The 16,632-nt window shown below is 42.0% G+C and overlaps 1 protein-coding gene across 22 annotated transcripts in view; it reads left to right on the top strand.

Annotated features, from left to right (window-relative positions):
- Positions 1-7,050: 7,050 nt before the first annotated feature.
- Positions 7,051-16,632, top strand: part of GARIN2 (golgi associated RAB2 interactor family member 2) — a 103,183-nt gene continuing 93,601 nt past the window's right edge. For 5 of the 22 annotated variants that reach the window (XR_010122091.1, XM_063644426.1, XM_063644425.1 and 2 more), the window contains exons 1-2: positions 7,057-7,228; positions 15,633-15,814. Coding sequence is in view for 18 of the 22 variants with exons in the window: in XM_063644426.1 (XP_063500496.1) it covers positions 15,659-15,814 (156 nt within the window). In the remaining 4 variants the exon portion in view is untranslated. Of the gene's footprint in view, positions 7,229-14,316; positions 14,369-14,764; positions 14,852-15,632; positions 15,815-16,139; positions 16,630-16,632 lie in introns of those variants that run through there. The other 17 variants (XM_063644427.1, XM_063644421.1, XM_063644422.1 and 14 more) reach the window with 10 other exon arrangements.

Raw genomic sequence — 16,632 nt, 5'->3', positions numbered from 1 at the left:
AAGATGTTAAGTATACTGTAAAATGTGCTCAGGAAAGCAAACTATAAAAATTGGCCTACTAGTAAACAAAGTGTCAAGGGATGGTAAATAAAGGCAAAATAGTAAATATTTGATACTGATATGTGATATTTTCATTTCATATTTACAGTTGAAGAAGATAAGGTTAGTTAATAGAGGTCAAATGAAAAAATATGCAAATAATCCTTTTATGTACATTCATTCAAGAAATATTTGTTAAGCATCTATTATGTGCTTGGGTACAAAGTACATCATGCTACTGTTTACAAACATGAATAGGGCAGAGCACCTGACATTATACTTCATTAGGGAGATAACAAAAATGCATGCAAATAACCACGACATTTAATATATTTGATAATATATAGTAGAGTGTATAGAATGTGATAAATGCCATAATACAGATTTTAAGGGTTGGAAGAATTCAGATGAGATTTCAAGAAGTAAGATGGCATGTTAGTGGGTCTTTTTTTTTTATTTTGTAGAGGCACAGTCTTGCTCTACTGCTCAGGATAGAGTACAGTAGCATGGTCCTAGTGCACTACAGCCTTGAACTCCTGGCCTCAAGTGATCCTGCTGCATCAGACTCCGAAAGTGCTGGAATTACTGTTGTGAGACACCATGCCCAGCTGATGTTATTGGGTCTTGAAGGAAGGTAGAATTTTGAAGATGATAGCACAGGAAAAAGGGTATTCCAAAAACAGAGAATGACAGGTAATTAATGATAATTATTTTATTATAGAATAATTTCTATACCTGTAATATAGGAAGAACAACAATTATAGGGGTGTCGTGGAAATTAAACATGAAATGTGCTGAGAGCAGTGCTTGTCATGTATTAAGCTCCACAAAGGTAGAGATTTTTGTTTATTTTGTTCATTCCTATTATCCCCAAATTCCTAGAAGAGTCTCTGGCATATGTGCATATATGCAAGCATCAGTAAATATTTGCTCAATAAAACACATTATGTAGAACTTACTGTAGGCCAGACATTGTCCTAAACACTTTACATATGTTTAATTTTCACAACCCTATAAGCATTGTTTTTCCTGTATTATAGATGAGGATACTGAGGCACAGAGATTAAGAAACTTGTCCATGGTCACATAGATAGTAGGAGAGAGAGCAAGGATTCAAGTTTAGCAATCTGACTCTACAGTCTATATTCTTTTATTATTTTTATTTATTTATTTATTTATTTGAGATGGAGTCTCGCTCTTGTCACCCAGGCTGGAGTGCAGTGGCGCGATCTCAGCTCACTACAATCTCCACCTCCCGGGTTCAAGCGATTCTCCTGCCTCAGCCTCCCAAGTAGCTAGGATTACAGGTATGCACCGCCACGCCCAGCTAATTTTTCTATTTTTAGTATAGATGGGGTTTCACCATTTTGGCCAGGCTGGTCTCAAACTCCTGACCTCAGGTGATCTGCTGGGATTACAGGCGTGAGCCACCGTGCCCCACATCTATTCTGTTTTTCTTTTCTTTTTTTTTTCTTTTTTTTTTAATAGGATTTCACTCTGTCGCCCAGGCTGGAGTGCAGTGGCATGATCTCAACTCACTGCAGCCTTGACCTCCCTGGGCTCAAGTGATCCTTCCATCTCAGCCTCCTGAGTAGCTGGGACTACCCATCACACCTGGCTAATTTTTTTGTATTTTGCAGAGAGAGGCTGGTCTTGAACGCCTGGGCTCAAGTGATCTGCCCATCTCAGCCTCCCACAGTGCTGGAGTTACAGGCATGAGCCACCACACTCAGCCTACAGTCTATCTTCTTTAAATTACAGAAACAAAATAGGTATAAGATGTTTGTAAGACTGAAAAAGTACTGATTTAAGGCCCAAAAGTTATTAAAGTTAATTTGGGATTAAAGTTCTTAAATACCAAATTAAGAGTCTAGATTTATTCTAGAGACAATAAAACCATTAGAGATTCTTGATCAGGGACGTATCATGATCAGAGATATCCTTTTAGGGAAAACGCTTTGGCAGCCTTGAGGCAGATAAACTAGAATGGAAAGAAACAAGTGAGAGACCCCAGTTAAGTTATAGCAATTGTGCAGGTGAGGGGGTAGAGGTGATGGTGATGGGAAGGTCCGAACAGATGGATACGTCTCTGGAGAGAAAAGAATGGAAAGAATTTTATGGCTGATTTCAAGTTTTGGAAAGGAAGTTAGAGAAGGGAGAGATGATTCAAAGTCTCCCCTCTTGGCTGACTGAGAAAATGTTAAACACTAACAAAAAGAAGAAAAAAAATGAGTTTTATGGAGAAGTTGAGTTTGGGCATGTGTTTGAGATGCCAGGAGTGCTAAGATAGACATGTCCCACTGGCATTTGAAAGTGCAGGTTAGGGGTTCACAGAAGAGTTACTGACTAGATACAACCTTGGGAATCATTCACGTAAAGGTGGCATCTGAAATGCAAGGGTGGATGGAAAAGATTATCAAGAAAAGGCTTGCCAAGAGAAGAGGACAGGCCTTGGGGTGTTGGAGGAAAAAGCCATGAATGGCATGAGGGGAAAAACAGTTTGTAGAAGAGAAGAGAAGGGAGTGCAGAGTCCCACAAATCAAGGAGGAGAGTCTCAAGAAGGATCAACTGTAAATGCAAAAGAAATACCAAGAAGGATGAAGGCTCAAAAAGCCTTATTGATTAGGCAATTATTTGTGAACTCTAAGAGTGCAATTTTAGTAGTGGGTTAAGAGCAAAAGCCAGATTACAAAATAGAAACTGTGAACATGAATTCTTCAGAATTTGGGTGTGAAAAAAGAAAGACACAAAATAGTAGCATGAACTGATAACAGAGGGAAGATTTGGTTTGTGGGTTTTGAAAAAGAAACAACAGTGGTGGGCATGTTAACAATGCAAGAGTAGTATCCTAAAGGAGAAAGAAGAGGAAAGAAGGGCTGGATTTAAGGACCCTGGTGGCCCAATTCGGCTGGGAAAGAAAAGGGGCATTTTTCCTTCTGAGTTAGAAAAGGGAGAAGATATGAACACACTTGAAGTGGAAACAAGGGAAATGTCATTTAAATGTTAAAGTTCAACAAAATATTTCTATTTGGCACGGTGGACATCAATGTCATCTAATCTATTTGCATTTATTTGACAAATTATATAAGAAGCATGTTACAAGTCTTTTTTGTCTTAGTAGTTGACACATAAAAGGCTATAGAAGATGTTTTCAAGTTTTCATTTATAGCTGTGTAAAAAAGTTAAGCAGTTCCTTTTTAACCAGATTATTTGGTTCTATGTTTTGGTTGTTTCAAATCGTATCAGAATGAAAAAAATAACACAAGCAGGCGACATTTATAAAGTAAATTCTTGGTGATGTTGCATGTTACAGCAGGTGGATTCTTTTGGATGGCTTTCATATTTAAAATTATTTGCTAATCAACAAAATTTTGTAGATCTAACCTGTTAGCAATTCTTGATCTTCATGAAACCCTAACAATGTAAGTAATTATCATTCCCAATTATAGAAAGTGGGGTAGGGGGTTATGTAAGTACAGAATTCAAAGTAAATAAACTGTGTATCTTGTTATTCCAATGATGATGGGTCTACATTAAATAATGCATTGCATTCTGACATGTTTATAAGAAGCATTATGCTTGACTCTCTGTGTTATGTTGTTACAGAATTCATCAATAACGTGGCCTAGAACCAAAAAGTTAAAGACTTGCTCAATCCTGTCCGTTGTGTATGGCCAGCTACCAGTATTTCTCCTGCAGTCTTTTGAAATAATTCATTTTATTTAACAAGCATTTCTTAAACTCCTACAGTATGCCAGGCTCCATGTTAGGCACTGAGAATACAATGATAAATGAGAGTCTCAGATATCTAAGTGAAGGAGAGCGATTATGAGAAAGGAAAACAATTTAAATGCAGGTTAGGAAAAGTATATGAAGAACATTCAGTGACGTGTTAGACAGTGACTGGGTGGAGGCCTAAATCAGATTCAGTGGTTGTGTCAGAATCCAGCCATTTAAAAAGAAGCAGAAATCATACTAAGTATTTCAACAGAGAGACTTCAATGCAGGAATATGTTAAATAGGAGTTGGAGGCCTAGAAAAAAAGCACAAAGGAAACACAGATATCAGAGACAACTAGAGGAAGCAACTACGACAACTAGGGCTGGGGAGTTGGGAGGGATAGGTTAGGGGAATCACAGCTTAGAAGCTCAGAGGTCAGACCTGTTGGAGCCAGGACTCAGCCCTCTGAGGAGAGGGCGCTGCCCGGTTGCTGATTCTGAGAATGTCAAAAACAAAAACAAAACAACCAAAATGCAGGCTAGAACCAGTTGCTGTTGCCCTGGTGACACTGACAGAAACAGCAGGTCAACTAGGGGGAACACAAGTCTCTTCTTCCCTATTTTCCAACCTCATCTGTCTAATGCAACCTATTATTGAGCCTAACAGAAAGCCAGCTGGAGAGAGAAATGTAGTTTGCAGAGCTCCAGCAATTCAATGCAGAGTATGCCCTGGTGCATTTGCAGCTGAGAGACAGTCAATGACCAAGTGATTGAGAAACAGCTCTCTAAACAGGTGACATCTGAGCTGGGTTCTGAAAAACGAAAATAAGCCCACATGTGAAGAGCTAGGAGGTGAGCCTTTCAGACAGGAAACGGCTTAAAGAATGCAACATCAGGAAGGAGGCAGAAGTATGATGAGGGAGTGGTGTAAGTGGTCTGAAATATGATTGGAAAGAACTGAAGCCAGGATGGAGCCAGATCATGCTCACAAATATATAGGCTCTTGAGTTTAATGCTAAATATATACGCATACCTTATGATACATGACACATATTCTAAAAGCATTAGGAAGGTACTGAAAACTTTAAAAATAAAAAAATCATTTACTAAACAGTTGAATACAAGGCACCATGCTAACCAAGGGTTCCTGCAAACAAGCACCTCATTCTTTCTGCCTCCTACACTTGTTCCTCTGCCTGTAGTTTGTTTCCTAGTTAATGGCGCCATCATTCACCCAGCTTCCCAAACCTCTGAGTCACCTTTTCCCTCCCCACATCCAGTGAGTCACCAAATTCTGTGGACTCTACTAATAGTTCCCAAGTTAACTCCCTCCTTTCCATTGACACTGCCACTGCCACTACCATGGCTTCTGCATCTTTAGAATTGCCCTTCCCAAATCTATCCTTCACTCTACTCTCAGAATGATCAATTCAGAACATAAATCTCTCCATGTAGCACTCTTTATTAGAACTACTGGAGCAGATGAAGTCCCAGCACCTGGTTATGGCTTTCAAAGCCCTCCACGATCTAGGCCCTTCTTCCGTGAACTTCATTTTTTTTCTCCCCTTCAACTTTATGTAACACCAGACCATTTGTAGTTACCCCTCAAACCTTGTCATTTTATGCCTCTGTGCCTTTGCCCAGGCTGACCAGTCGTTCAGGATTTAGCTTGGATATTAGCTCCTCCATGAAACCGTCCCTAAATCCCCCAATTGGACTAAGTGCCCTTCATCTGTGCTCCTAGAATCCCCTGTCACCCCTCTATCTTATCACTACATAACACTGAAATAATCTGTTTACATGGCCCCTTCTCCACTTGATGGTAAACTTCTTGAGTGCAGAGACTGTTCATCTTTGTGGTACAGCATGCCATGGTGCCCAGGAAATAGTAAGTACTCATTACTGAACTGACCAAAAGAATGTACCTTGCATTGCACTCGCCAGGGACTGAATGTATGTGGCAGGAAACCTTCGTATCCCAAGCTTAGGACAGGCAGCTGAGAAGATCCCATGCAGGCGTGAACAGGCAGGCCCATCTCATGAGGGACAAAGAGGGCTAACTGCTCACGGACCTCACTTTGACAAAGTGCCACAAATTCAGACTTACAATCTCCAAATGAAGTTATACATACAGTTTTATATTTTGTTTCCTTGCTTTTAAAGATGCTTTTGAAGGTAAATATTTTAAATATACCATTATTTTTATTTCCTTCTTTTGGTATTTCTTCTCTTTTTAATGTTTCAGTAGCCTCAAAAAATGGAAGTGAGATAATACCAAAGTGTAATCAAGGTACCACAGAATTAAATTGATATCATCAACAGTTAAGAGATGAGATCAGATCTGTGCAAAAATATTTTCTGGCCCTTGGGCAGGAAGAACAGGAACGTGGCAAGTTGTGATCATGCAATAAGTATGCTCAATGAAGAAATCTTACTCAATGGGACTATAGGTATGACCAGAGGAAGAATTTGTCCATCCAAAAGATGCCACTCAACATAGAATAGGGGAAACAGATCATCTGAGACAATAACAGGGGAACCACTCGGACATATGCAGAAAGAGACTTAGCCAATCATGTGCATTGAACCACCACCAGAGCCTAATATCATTAAATATTCACGCTTTACAGCCCTCGGCTCAGTTTCTTTTCCTTCCTTCCTTCCTTCCTTCCTTCCTTCCTTCCTTCCTTCCTTCCTTCCTTCTTTCTTTCTCTTTTTTTCTTTCTTTTTCTTTTTCTTTCTTTCTTTTTCTTTCTTTCTTTTCTTTCTTTCAATAGAGATGGGGTATCACTGTGTTGCCCAGGTTGGTCTTAAACTCCTGGGCTCAAGCAATCCTCCTGCCTTGACCTCCCAAAATGCTGGGATTGCAGGCGTGAGCCACTACGCCCGGCCTCATCTCTGTTTCTAAGCAGTTTCCTTCTAAAAATTCTATATTCTTTTGACGCTTTTCTTCACAGAGGCTCAAGGTGCCTTAAATATGTTGAAGTCTCTGAAACTTGGCATATAGGGAAATTTAATAATAAATTATCAATTGAATGATCAATGATGTAAAGTCTGATATTTTTTCCGTGGTTATACTATTGCTAAATTGACTTTTCTCTCCAAGAAATCCTCTGAAAACTTCACACCACCACCTGACTGCCCACTCCCGAGTGGTCTGGTCGGGGCTCCTCGGGAATGTTGACCACACTTCCTGTCGGGGCAGACCTGCACGGCTGCTCCTCCCCAGTGCTCTTCTTCTGTTACTGCAGAGACGATGTCAGCACATTATGATTATGATGCAGCAGCAATAGAACAATGCCCGGAGCAGCCTGGCCTGCGCTTCTTTTACTAAGTGGATAGTTGCCTGCTGGGTAGACATAAACACCTGCTAAAGAAATGTGAAAAGAGTGGAAACGTGCAATTTGGAGATTATTTTCCCAGTCGACATCCAGGAGATCTCCAGAGATCTATTTCAGCCCCACCTGTTGGTAAGTGACTGTCTCATTACTGCAACTTGGGTTTGAAACTGAAGGAGAAGGAAATGAAATAGTTCAATTAATTCTGGTAATTCGAGGGCAGAATGTCTATTTTTTTTCCATCTTCCTCTTCTCCTTCTGGTTTCATTTCTTCTACCTCAACCAGAACAAGCAGAAAAGCCAAGAGACATAAAACCTGGTGACTGCTTTTCTCTTTCTTAGAAATAATTTCATTGAGAGTTTGAGTTTGAAATGAAAGCATGTTTTCTGGATTGTTTTTAATTTTTTTATCTTTTTTTTTTTTTTTTTTTGAGACAGAGTCTCTCTTTGTCACCTAGGCTGGAGTGCAATGGCACGATCTTGGCTCACCGCAACTTCTGCCCCTGGGTTCAAGCAATTCTCCTGCCTCAGCCTCCCAAGTAGCTGGGATTACAGGTGTGTGCCATCACACCCAGCTGGTTTTGTTTTTTTTTTTTTTTTAAGTAGAGACAGGGTTATAGGCACTGCCCATCATACCCAGCTAAATTTTTTTTTTTTTTGTATTTTTGTAGAGATGGGGTTTCACATGTTGGCCAGGCTGGTCTTGAACTCCTGACCTCAGGTGATCTACCTGCCTCAGCCTCCCAAAATGCTGGGATTACAGGCGTGAGCCACTGTGCCCAGCCTTTTTTTCTTTCTTTCTGTTTTTTTTGGTTTTTTTTTTTTGAGACAGTTTCACTCTGTTGCCCAGGCTGGAGTGCAGTGGCGCAATCTCGACTCACTGCAACCTCCACCTCCCGGGTTCAAGCCATTCTCGTGCCTCAGCCTCCCAAGTAGCTGAGACTACAGGCACACACCACCATGCCTGGCTAATTTTTGTAATATTAGTAGAGACGGGGTTTCGCCATGTTGGCCAGGCTGGTCTTGAACTCCCGACCTCAAGAGATCCACCTGCCTTGGCCTCCCAAAGTTCTAGGATTACAGGCGGGAGCCATTGTGCCCGGCCTGTTTTGAAATTTTGATTTTTCAGACTGTTATCCCAATTTTTTCTTCCACAAGAAAAAATTCTCAAAGACTGAGAATTGAATAAATTTTGGGGGAAACAGCCCTTTTTAATTACTCAAATGTTTCAAGATTCAGAGCACAAGGCTTTCTCTTCAAAGCTGAAAGGTTGGGCACGGGGATATCATTTTCAAGAGATAGAAGCCACAACAGTTAGCCTTCTGAAAGGTGCAACCAGAACTGCAACCTAGAATTGTGCTGGACCTAGCCTAAAAATATGTTTATTAGTATAGTAAGAATCTTGGGAAAAATCACCTAGGTAAATGCCACACTTCAGAGTGTTAGGAATAATTAACCTCAAAGCTCCAAGGACCACAGAGAACAGCTTTAACGAGTGACAGGTAAATGCTGTCATTTAAGAGCTATCATGTAGCCAGGTGTGGTGACTCATGCCTGTAATCCCAGCACTTTGGGAGGCTGAGGCAGGTGGATCACCTGAGGTCAGGAGTTCGAGACCAGCCTGGCCAACGTGGCAAAACTTTGTCTCTACTAAAAATATAAAAATTCGCCAGGCATGGTGGCGGGCGCCTCTAATCCCAGCTACTCAGGAGGCTGAAGCATGAGAATTGCTTGAACCCAGGAGGTAGAGGTTGCAGTGAGCCAAGATCACACCACTGCACTCCAGCCTGGGCGACGGAGCGAGACTCCGTCTCAAAAAAAAAGAGCCATTATGTAATTACAGATAAATAACGCAGTAAAGGCCGGGCCTGGTGGCTCACGCTTGTAATCCCAGCACTTTGGGAGGCCGAGGCGGGCGGATCACGAGGTTAGGAGATCAAGACCACGGTGAAACCCCGTCTCTACTAAAAATACAAAAAAATTAGCCGGGCATGGTGGCAGGCGCCTGTAGTCCCAGCTACTCGGAGAGGCTAAGGCAGGAGAATGGCGTGAACCCGGGAGGCGGAGCTTGCAGTGAGCCGAGATTGCGCCACTGCACTCCAGCCTGAGCGACAGAGCGAGACTCTGTCTCAAAAAAAAAAAATAAATAAATAACGCAGTAAAAAGACCACATCAGAATCCAGGTAGTTGGTTTATGAGTTCACTATAGAAATCTTTCAACTTTGCCAGAGGTTTGAAACTTTTTATAATAAAATATTGGAGGGAAAAGACCACATGATAATGGTCAACAGGAAACATTTGTAGAGGACATTTTAGGGGCATATATAGACATCCCTCTGAATTAGGCAGTCAGAAAAGCCAACCAAGGCAGCACAACACTGGCTCTTCAGATTCCCGCTCTCTCCCCTTCCCAATGGCCATGAACACTCAAGCTGTCACATTTCCAAAAATGTCCAGATGACTGCATTTATCCCCAGGAAAATAAAGGCACCCCACCCCTACCACAGGGTGAACACATCCCATATCTGTATCTAAGAATAGTAGTTCTCAGCCCTAATGGAGACTTGATCATCCTTGAAACAGTATACACAGATAGGGAAGCCCAGACGACACCGTGGAACGTCTAGAGAAGAGCTGAAGTGGCTCCTTCTTGAAACACATACAGCACATTGCCTCTCTGTGCTTGGTTTTCCTACAGAACAACTAGCATTGGTTTCCAATCTGTAATCTGATTTAATAAGGAATCTCTCTTTTCTTTTACTAAAAGTAGCCAACTACACTTTGTCAAATGAAAATTATACTGTAATTCTGCAGAAAAGTACAACCTAATGTAGCTATCTGCTGAATGAATCACCATTCAGCTGGAACTTGAAAAACAGGAGAAAGGAATGAGAGGGAGAAAAAGTACTGGTTAAAAGAAGTAACAAAGACCGTAAGGGATCAGCTAGTGATAGGACAGACTCATCCATCTCAAATAAAACTCCATTCTTTGTGCCATCCTTGCTCTGCAGCACAGCAAAAGCCATTCCCTGCAACATAGCTCTGCATCCTGCCTGCTTAATTCGATGAATAGGACATTGAATGGGCCTAGCAAAAGGCAAACATTATTGGAAAAATATAAGCTATGATTGTGAAGATTAATACACAATCCTGGTAGAATAAATTGTGACAAAAGGTTTCATGTGTCTGTGCCATGGAACTAGCTGTGTGTTTCCATGATAGCCCATAACAACCCTGCTTTAGTAGTTTTGTTTGTTTCTTTCTTTTTTTCCCTACCTAACACCTTGAACAATCAACATGTATTTTTGAGTCACTAAAGTTAATAATGATATCCTAGTAAGGTGATTGGATCAGAGGGTGGGGTCTGAACTGACTGTCAGGCTTGATTGCCTGTCTCTGCTGTGCCCGCACACCAAGAAGGCAAAGCAGAGTGCAAGGAGCTTATCAGGAGAGAACCCAGAAACCACCTGTTTCTTTTTAAAAGAAAATCATTTCTTAAGCATCAGTTTAACCACTGGCCACAATTATTTTGCCACTCTTGACAAGACATTGTCGTGTTCCAAATAGCTTGACACCATGATTGATAACTGCTGTTTTAAAAAAAATATTTAATGTTATGGGGCTATATTAATATATATTACATATATTTTAACATCTATTACTTACATATATGCATGTATGTATGTGTGTATATATATAAAGATATATATATAAAGATATATATAAATAAAGATATATATAAAGATATATATATAAAGATATATATAAAGATATATATATAAAGATATATATAAAGATATATATATATATAAAGAAATTAAGTAGGCCAAGCACAGTGGCTCATGCCTATAATCCCAGCACTTTGGTAGGCCAAAGCAGGTGGATCACTTGAGCCCAGGAGTTTGAGACCAGCCTGGGCAACACAGGAAGACCCAATTTCTACAAAAAAAACTAAAAATTAGCTGGGCGTGGTAGCGTGTACCTGTAATACCAACTACTCAGGTACTCAGGAGGCTGAGGTGGGAGGATCACCTGGGCTGGGGAGGTTGAGGCTGCAGTGAGCCATGATCCACTGCACTCCAGCCTGTGTGACAGAGCAAGACCCTGTCTAAAAACAGAAAGAAAGAAATTAAGTGAAAAATCTATTTGTAAAACTGGAAAGACATATACCCAAACTTGAATACTATCTCCAGATATTCATAGTGAACCTAAGGCCAGGCACAGTGACTCACACCTATAATCCCAGCACTTTGGGAGGCCGAGGTGGGCAGATCGCTTGAGCTCAGGAGTTTGAGACCAGCCTGGGCAACATGGTGAAATCCCGTCTCTACAAAAAAATACAAAAATTAGCCGGGTGTGATGGCACAGGCCTGTGGTCCCAACTACTCGGGAGGCTGAGGTGGGAGGATCACTTGAGCCCAGGAAGTCAAGGCTGCAGTGAGCCAAGATCACTCCATTGTACTCCAGCCTGGGTGACAGAGCAAGATCCTGTAGAAAAAAAAAAAAAAGAGTGAACCTATAAATAGTTAATGTACTTTACCATCAGTAAAATATACCATGATGAGGGGTGTGTGTGTGTGTGTGTGTGTGTGTGTGTGTGTGTGTGTGTCGTGGCCAAAATGATGGCTTCACAGATCCATCCCTCTGTTTTAAGAGCCTAAACTATTTTTTTCCCCCAAGACGGAGTCTTGCTCTGTCACACAGGCTAGAGTGCAGTGGCACAATCTTGGCTCACTGCAACCTCCGCCTCCCAGGTTCAAGCGATTCTCCTGCCTCAGTCTCCCAAGTAGCTAGGATTACAGGCATGCGCCACCACACCCAGTTAATTGTATTTTTAGTGGAGATGGGGTTTCACCGTGTTGTTCAGGCTGGTCTCGAATTCCCGACCTGGTGATCCACCTCCCATGTTCAAGTGATTCTGCTGCCTCAGTCTCCCGAGTAGCTGGGATTACAGGCAACTGTCACCACGCCAGGCTAATTTTTATATTGTCAGTAGAGACGGGGTTTCATGACGGCCAGGCTGATCTTGAACTCCTGACCTAAGGTGACCCGCCCGCCTTGACCTCTTAAAGTGCTGGGCACTCTCAGCCTCAAAGTGCTAGGATTACAGGCGTGAGCCACCACGCCCAAGCCTGGACTAATTAACTAGGATAATTGGAGATGTTGGTGGGGTGAGGGGTGTAGTGCACAGATATCTCAAATCACAATTACAACAAAATCAGGCAAAATTTAGCACACACTTATCAGCTATACACATAATCTGAAAGTGTAAAAATAATTCCAGAACAAATATTTAGAACATCACAGCAAAGTTGATAAAAGAGCCTGTTAACACTTTCCGCTCCTCAGCTAACCTCAACTTTGTTCAAAAAGGACGAGAGGGGCGAGACCCAGTCGTGGCTGCAAAATATCCCCAAATTCCTTCCTTTCCTCTCACTTCCTCCTCCCTCTCTGTGTCCTGAATCCACAGCTACACCTGTTCTCCTGGGAGATCATCCACTCTTTGCTCTCTGGAAGGAGAATTCTCAGATGCAAGGGGTTCTGGAGATCTCCTAAATGACAGCAGTGGAAAAGGCCTTTCACTATCCCAGCAGCCATGTGGCATCTCCTGATTAGCAAGTGTCTGTAAACAGTAGACACACCCTCCAGTATGCAGTGTTTTCATTTTCTCAGAGTGAATTGTTTTTCCAAAATGTGCACTCTTTCACTTAACTCTGTATGAACAAGAGTTGACTACTGCATCTCCTCAAATCTGAGATCCACCAATTATTATTTTATGTGCCACTAAGAAAGAAAACATAGTGCTAATTATAGAACTTAATGCTTTCTTTTTGGTTGTGTGTGTGTGTGTGTGTGTCTGTGTGTGTGTGTGTGTGTGTGTTGAGACACAGTCTTGCTCTGTCGCCCAGGCTGGAGTGCAGTGGCATGATCTCAGCTCACTGCAATCTCTGCCTCCTGGGTTCAAGCAATTCTCCTGCTTCAGCCTCCCAAGTGGGCATATATTGAGAGACCTCCCAGAGAGGCGTTTAGGAGTAGATGAGACTACAGGCGCATGCCACCACACCTGGCTAATTTTTGTATTTTTTGGTAGAGATGGGGTTTCGCCATGTTGGCCAGGCTGTTCTTGAACTCCTGGCCTCAGGTGATCCGCCCACCTTCGCCTCCTAAATAATGCTTTCTTATGGGAATTTTCCCACACAATATCTAGCTGTTATTCCTGTGGCATCATCCTCTGTGCATTTCTTAAAGGGCTCCACTCTAGTCTTTAGGACCTTCTTCTAAGCCTCTGACAAGTTTCATACTGGAATTTTCTTTTCTTTTCCTTCTTTCTTTCTTTCTTTTTTTTTGAGACGGAGTCTCGCTCTGTCGCCCAGGCTGGAGTGCAGTGGCGCAATCTCGGCTCACTGCAAGCTCCGCCTCCCGGGTTCACGCCATTCTCCTGCCTCAGCCTCTCCGAGTAGCTGGGACTACAGGCGCCCGCCACCACGCCCGGCTAATTTTTTGTCTTTTTTAGTAGAGACGGGGTTTCACCGTGGTCTCGATCTCCTGACCTCGTGATCCGCCCGCCTCGGCCTCCCAAAGTGCTGGGATTACAAGCGTGAGCCACCGCGCCCGGCCCTTTTTTTTTTTTTTTTTTTTTTGATGGAGTTTTGCTCTTGTTGCCCAGGCTGGAGTACAATGGCACTGTCGTGGCTCACTGCAACCTCCACCTCCCATGTTCAAGTGATTCTCCTGCCTCAGTCTTCCAAGTAGCTGGGATTACAGGTACCTGTCACCACGCCAGGCTAATGTTTATATTTTCAGTAGAGACAGGATTTCACGACATTGGCCAGGCTGATCTGGAACTCCTGACCTAAGGTGATCTGCCCGCCTTGGCCTCTTAAAGTGCTGGGATTATAGGAGTGAGCCACCGCACCTGGCCAGGAGCTTTCTTAATCTTACTAGAAGATGTCAACAAAAGGTTTTCAGGTAATCATAAGGAGCACACTTTAAACAGCAATTAAATGCAACCCAGGTAATACAATCTGTACTGCTTCCTTTGCCACATTATCAAATATCCTCATTGGCCATAGGAGCTCAGGATTCCACTGTTTGGCAGTTTCAGGCCAATTATGAGCTATGGACTCATGACTCTGGTTCCACTCACCAAAAGACCATGGTGAGGATCATCAACAGCTCAGCTCAGAGATCTCGGACTCCGCTTCACCTACCCAGTATACTTAGAAGAACTCTAACTTTTTCTGAGGCCTTGACCTCACACTTGAAATAACAGTAAGGTTTAGAATTGAAATTAGTTTCTTCTGTATACAAATTAGCGCTTTTATTTTATTTTTTTTTTTTTTTTGAGACAGGCTCTAGCTCTGTTGCCCAGGCTGGAGTGCAGTGACAAGATCACAGCTCACTCTAGCCTCAACCCCCAAGGCTCAGGTGATCCTCCCACCTCAACCTCCCAAGTAGCTGGAACTATAGGCATGCACCACCACACCTGGCTAATTTCTGTATTTTTTGTAGAGACAAGATCTTGCTATGTTGCCCAGGCTGTTCTCAAACTCCTGGGCTCAAGTAATCGGCCCACCTTGGCCTCCCAAAGTGCTGGGATTACACATGTGAGCCATGTGCCTGGCCTGTATACATTTGATTTTCTTTTTGTTGTTTCTTTTACAAAAGATTTCATCATGAAAAGGAGGCAGCTCAAACTGAAGTGAGTTAAAAACTTCATCTCTTAGAGAGGATTGTGGCTCAGCCTGAGTTGAGGTGAGATTTGATGGTTCTTACAGATAAACCATGTGGGCTGCATGGCCACATCCTCTCCTGCCCTTTTCTCTTTTCCTTCCTTTCCCTCTTCCTTCTTCTTCTACTTACTTTACTTTCCAAGATTTATTTTCTTCTTTCTCTCTCCTGGAGACTTAATTAATGTACTAAAGATGCTGCCTACAGCAGTGGTCCCCTTGGCAGCAGGGACCAGTGTTGTGGAAGACAATTTTTCCACCGACTTAAGAGTCTCATAAGGGGCACGCAACCAAGAGCTAAGCCTCAGTTACGGGTGAATAGTCCAGAAAAAGTGTTCTCAGTTTAGTATAGCTTTGATATCCTGCTTACAAAAAGGGGTTGGAGAATCCTGCATGATGAAGAGGGTACCATTAATTTGGAAGACAGAAAATAATGGTCTGTGGAGGAATATATTGAGAGACCTCCTAGAGAAGCCTTTCCTAATACACTAATAGGTGTCTCCAGCACTATACCCTGGTCATTTTTTATTATATGTACCTGTTTTCAAGTCCTGATAGTCCTATCATCCAACATCTTGTTTGAGTTTCATTTGGCTTGCTTACTACCTGTCTCCCCATAGAGTGTAAGCTGAATGAGGGCAGAGATCTTACCAGTCCTGCTTAGATGTATGTATTAATACAAGTGCCTGGTGCAGTGCCAAGCATATCACAGATATTGATAAAATTTGCTGAATTAATAAATAAATGAAGCAACTTAATTATGATATTAAATTCTCTCTGCATCCATTGTGTTTCCATTCCCTCAGTTTTTTTATGTTTATGTGCAAGCACAATGAAGAACACCAGTAAGTCTACCATGAAGATCAATAAGCAAGATGCTCTCTGCACCCCACACTCCCATGATCCGAGAGATCTTCAAAATACGTTGGATGGAGGAGAGTATGCACCTTTTGTATCTCTTCCCCTGTTAGAGAGCAATTTTATCCAGGTAAATCATATTCAAGGCCTGAGTTAAGTTCCAATAACTTCAGTAATGTTCTCAAAGAAAACTGAAAAGGATGGTAGGAGAATTGTTTTAAATGTGCCAAGGGAATGTGTGATACTACTAAAGAGAACAGTTTGGGAACTTTAAAAAACCTGAAATAATTACAGTGTTAAAGGACATTTACTTCAAATGTCCCCAAAACTCTTGTGAAGGACTTCTGTCTTAACTCTACCATAATTGCCATTCCATCATAATCTTCCCAAAATTACATGAAGCCATTTTTGGCATTTCCCGCCACAGGGAAACATACAGATAACTTCTTTCTTAGGCATAGAAGACATTCTAAAGAACATCTGTGACACAACTAGGGATTACAATGAATCTTAACTCTTAGTTCTGAAGGTCAATTGTCAGATGGTGTCAGGGAGAAAAGCTTCCTTCTCATGAGAATGTCCCTACATTATGAATGAAACTGCATTTCTATGCATTTGGGAGCAATGCTAACTTTTCTCTAAATATTCAACGTTAAAATATTCAGACAAAGAAATGGTGAAATGAGTTCAATGATAGGGGTCATACCTCTAAAGTTCCTAGAAATTCCATAACAAAGTCTAACACTAAACACTGAGCTATTACCTCTAACTCTTAACACGTTCAAGAAGCTGCTCAGCTGATTTCACAGAGGGTTGACAAGGGAGTACAACAGACACTTCAAAAGGCAAGAAGAGGATGGCAGGAGCTCTTTTGCCATGGCTGCCAGGCCCATCTCCGAGCAGAACCAGGATGCTACTGTGTACGTGGGGGGCCTGGATGAGAAGGTT

This window comes from Symphalangus syndactylus, chromosome 8 (genome assembly GCF_028878055.3).
Source record: "Symphalangus syndactylus isolate Jambi chromosome 8, NHGRI_mSymSyn1-v2.1_pri, whole genome shotgun sequence".
NCBI classification, from domain to species: domain Eukaryota; kingdom Metazoa; phylum Chordata; class Mammalia; order Primates; family Hylobatidae; genus Symphalangus; species Symphalangus syndactylus.
This window is presented reverse-complemented; position numbering and strand designations above follow the sequence as displayed.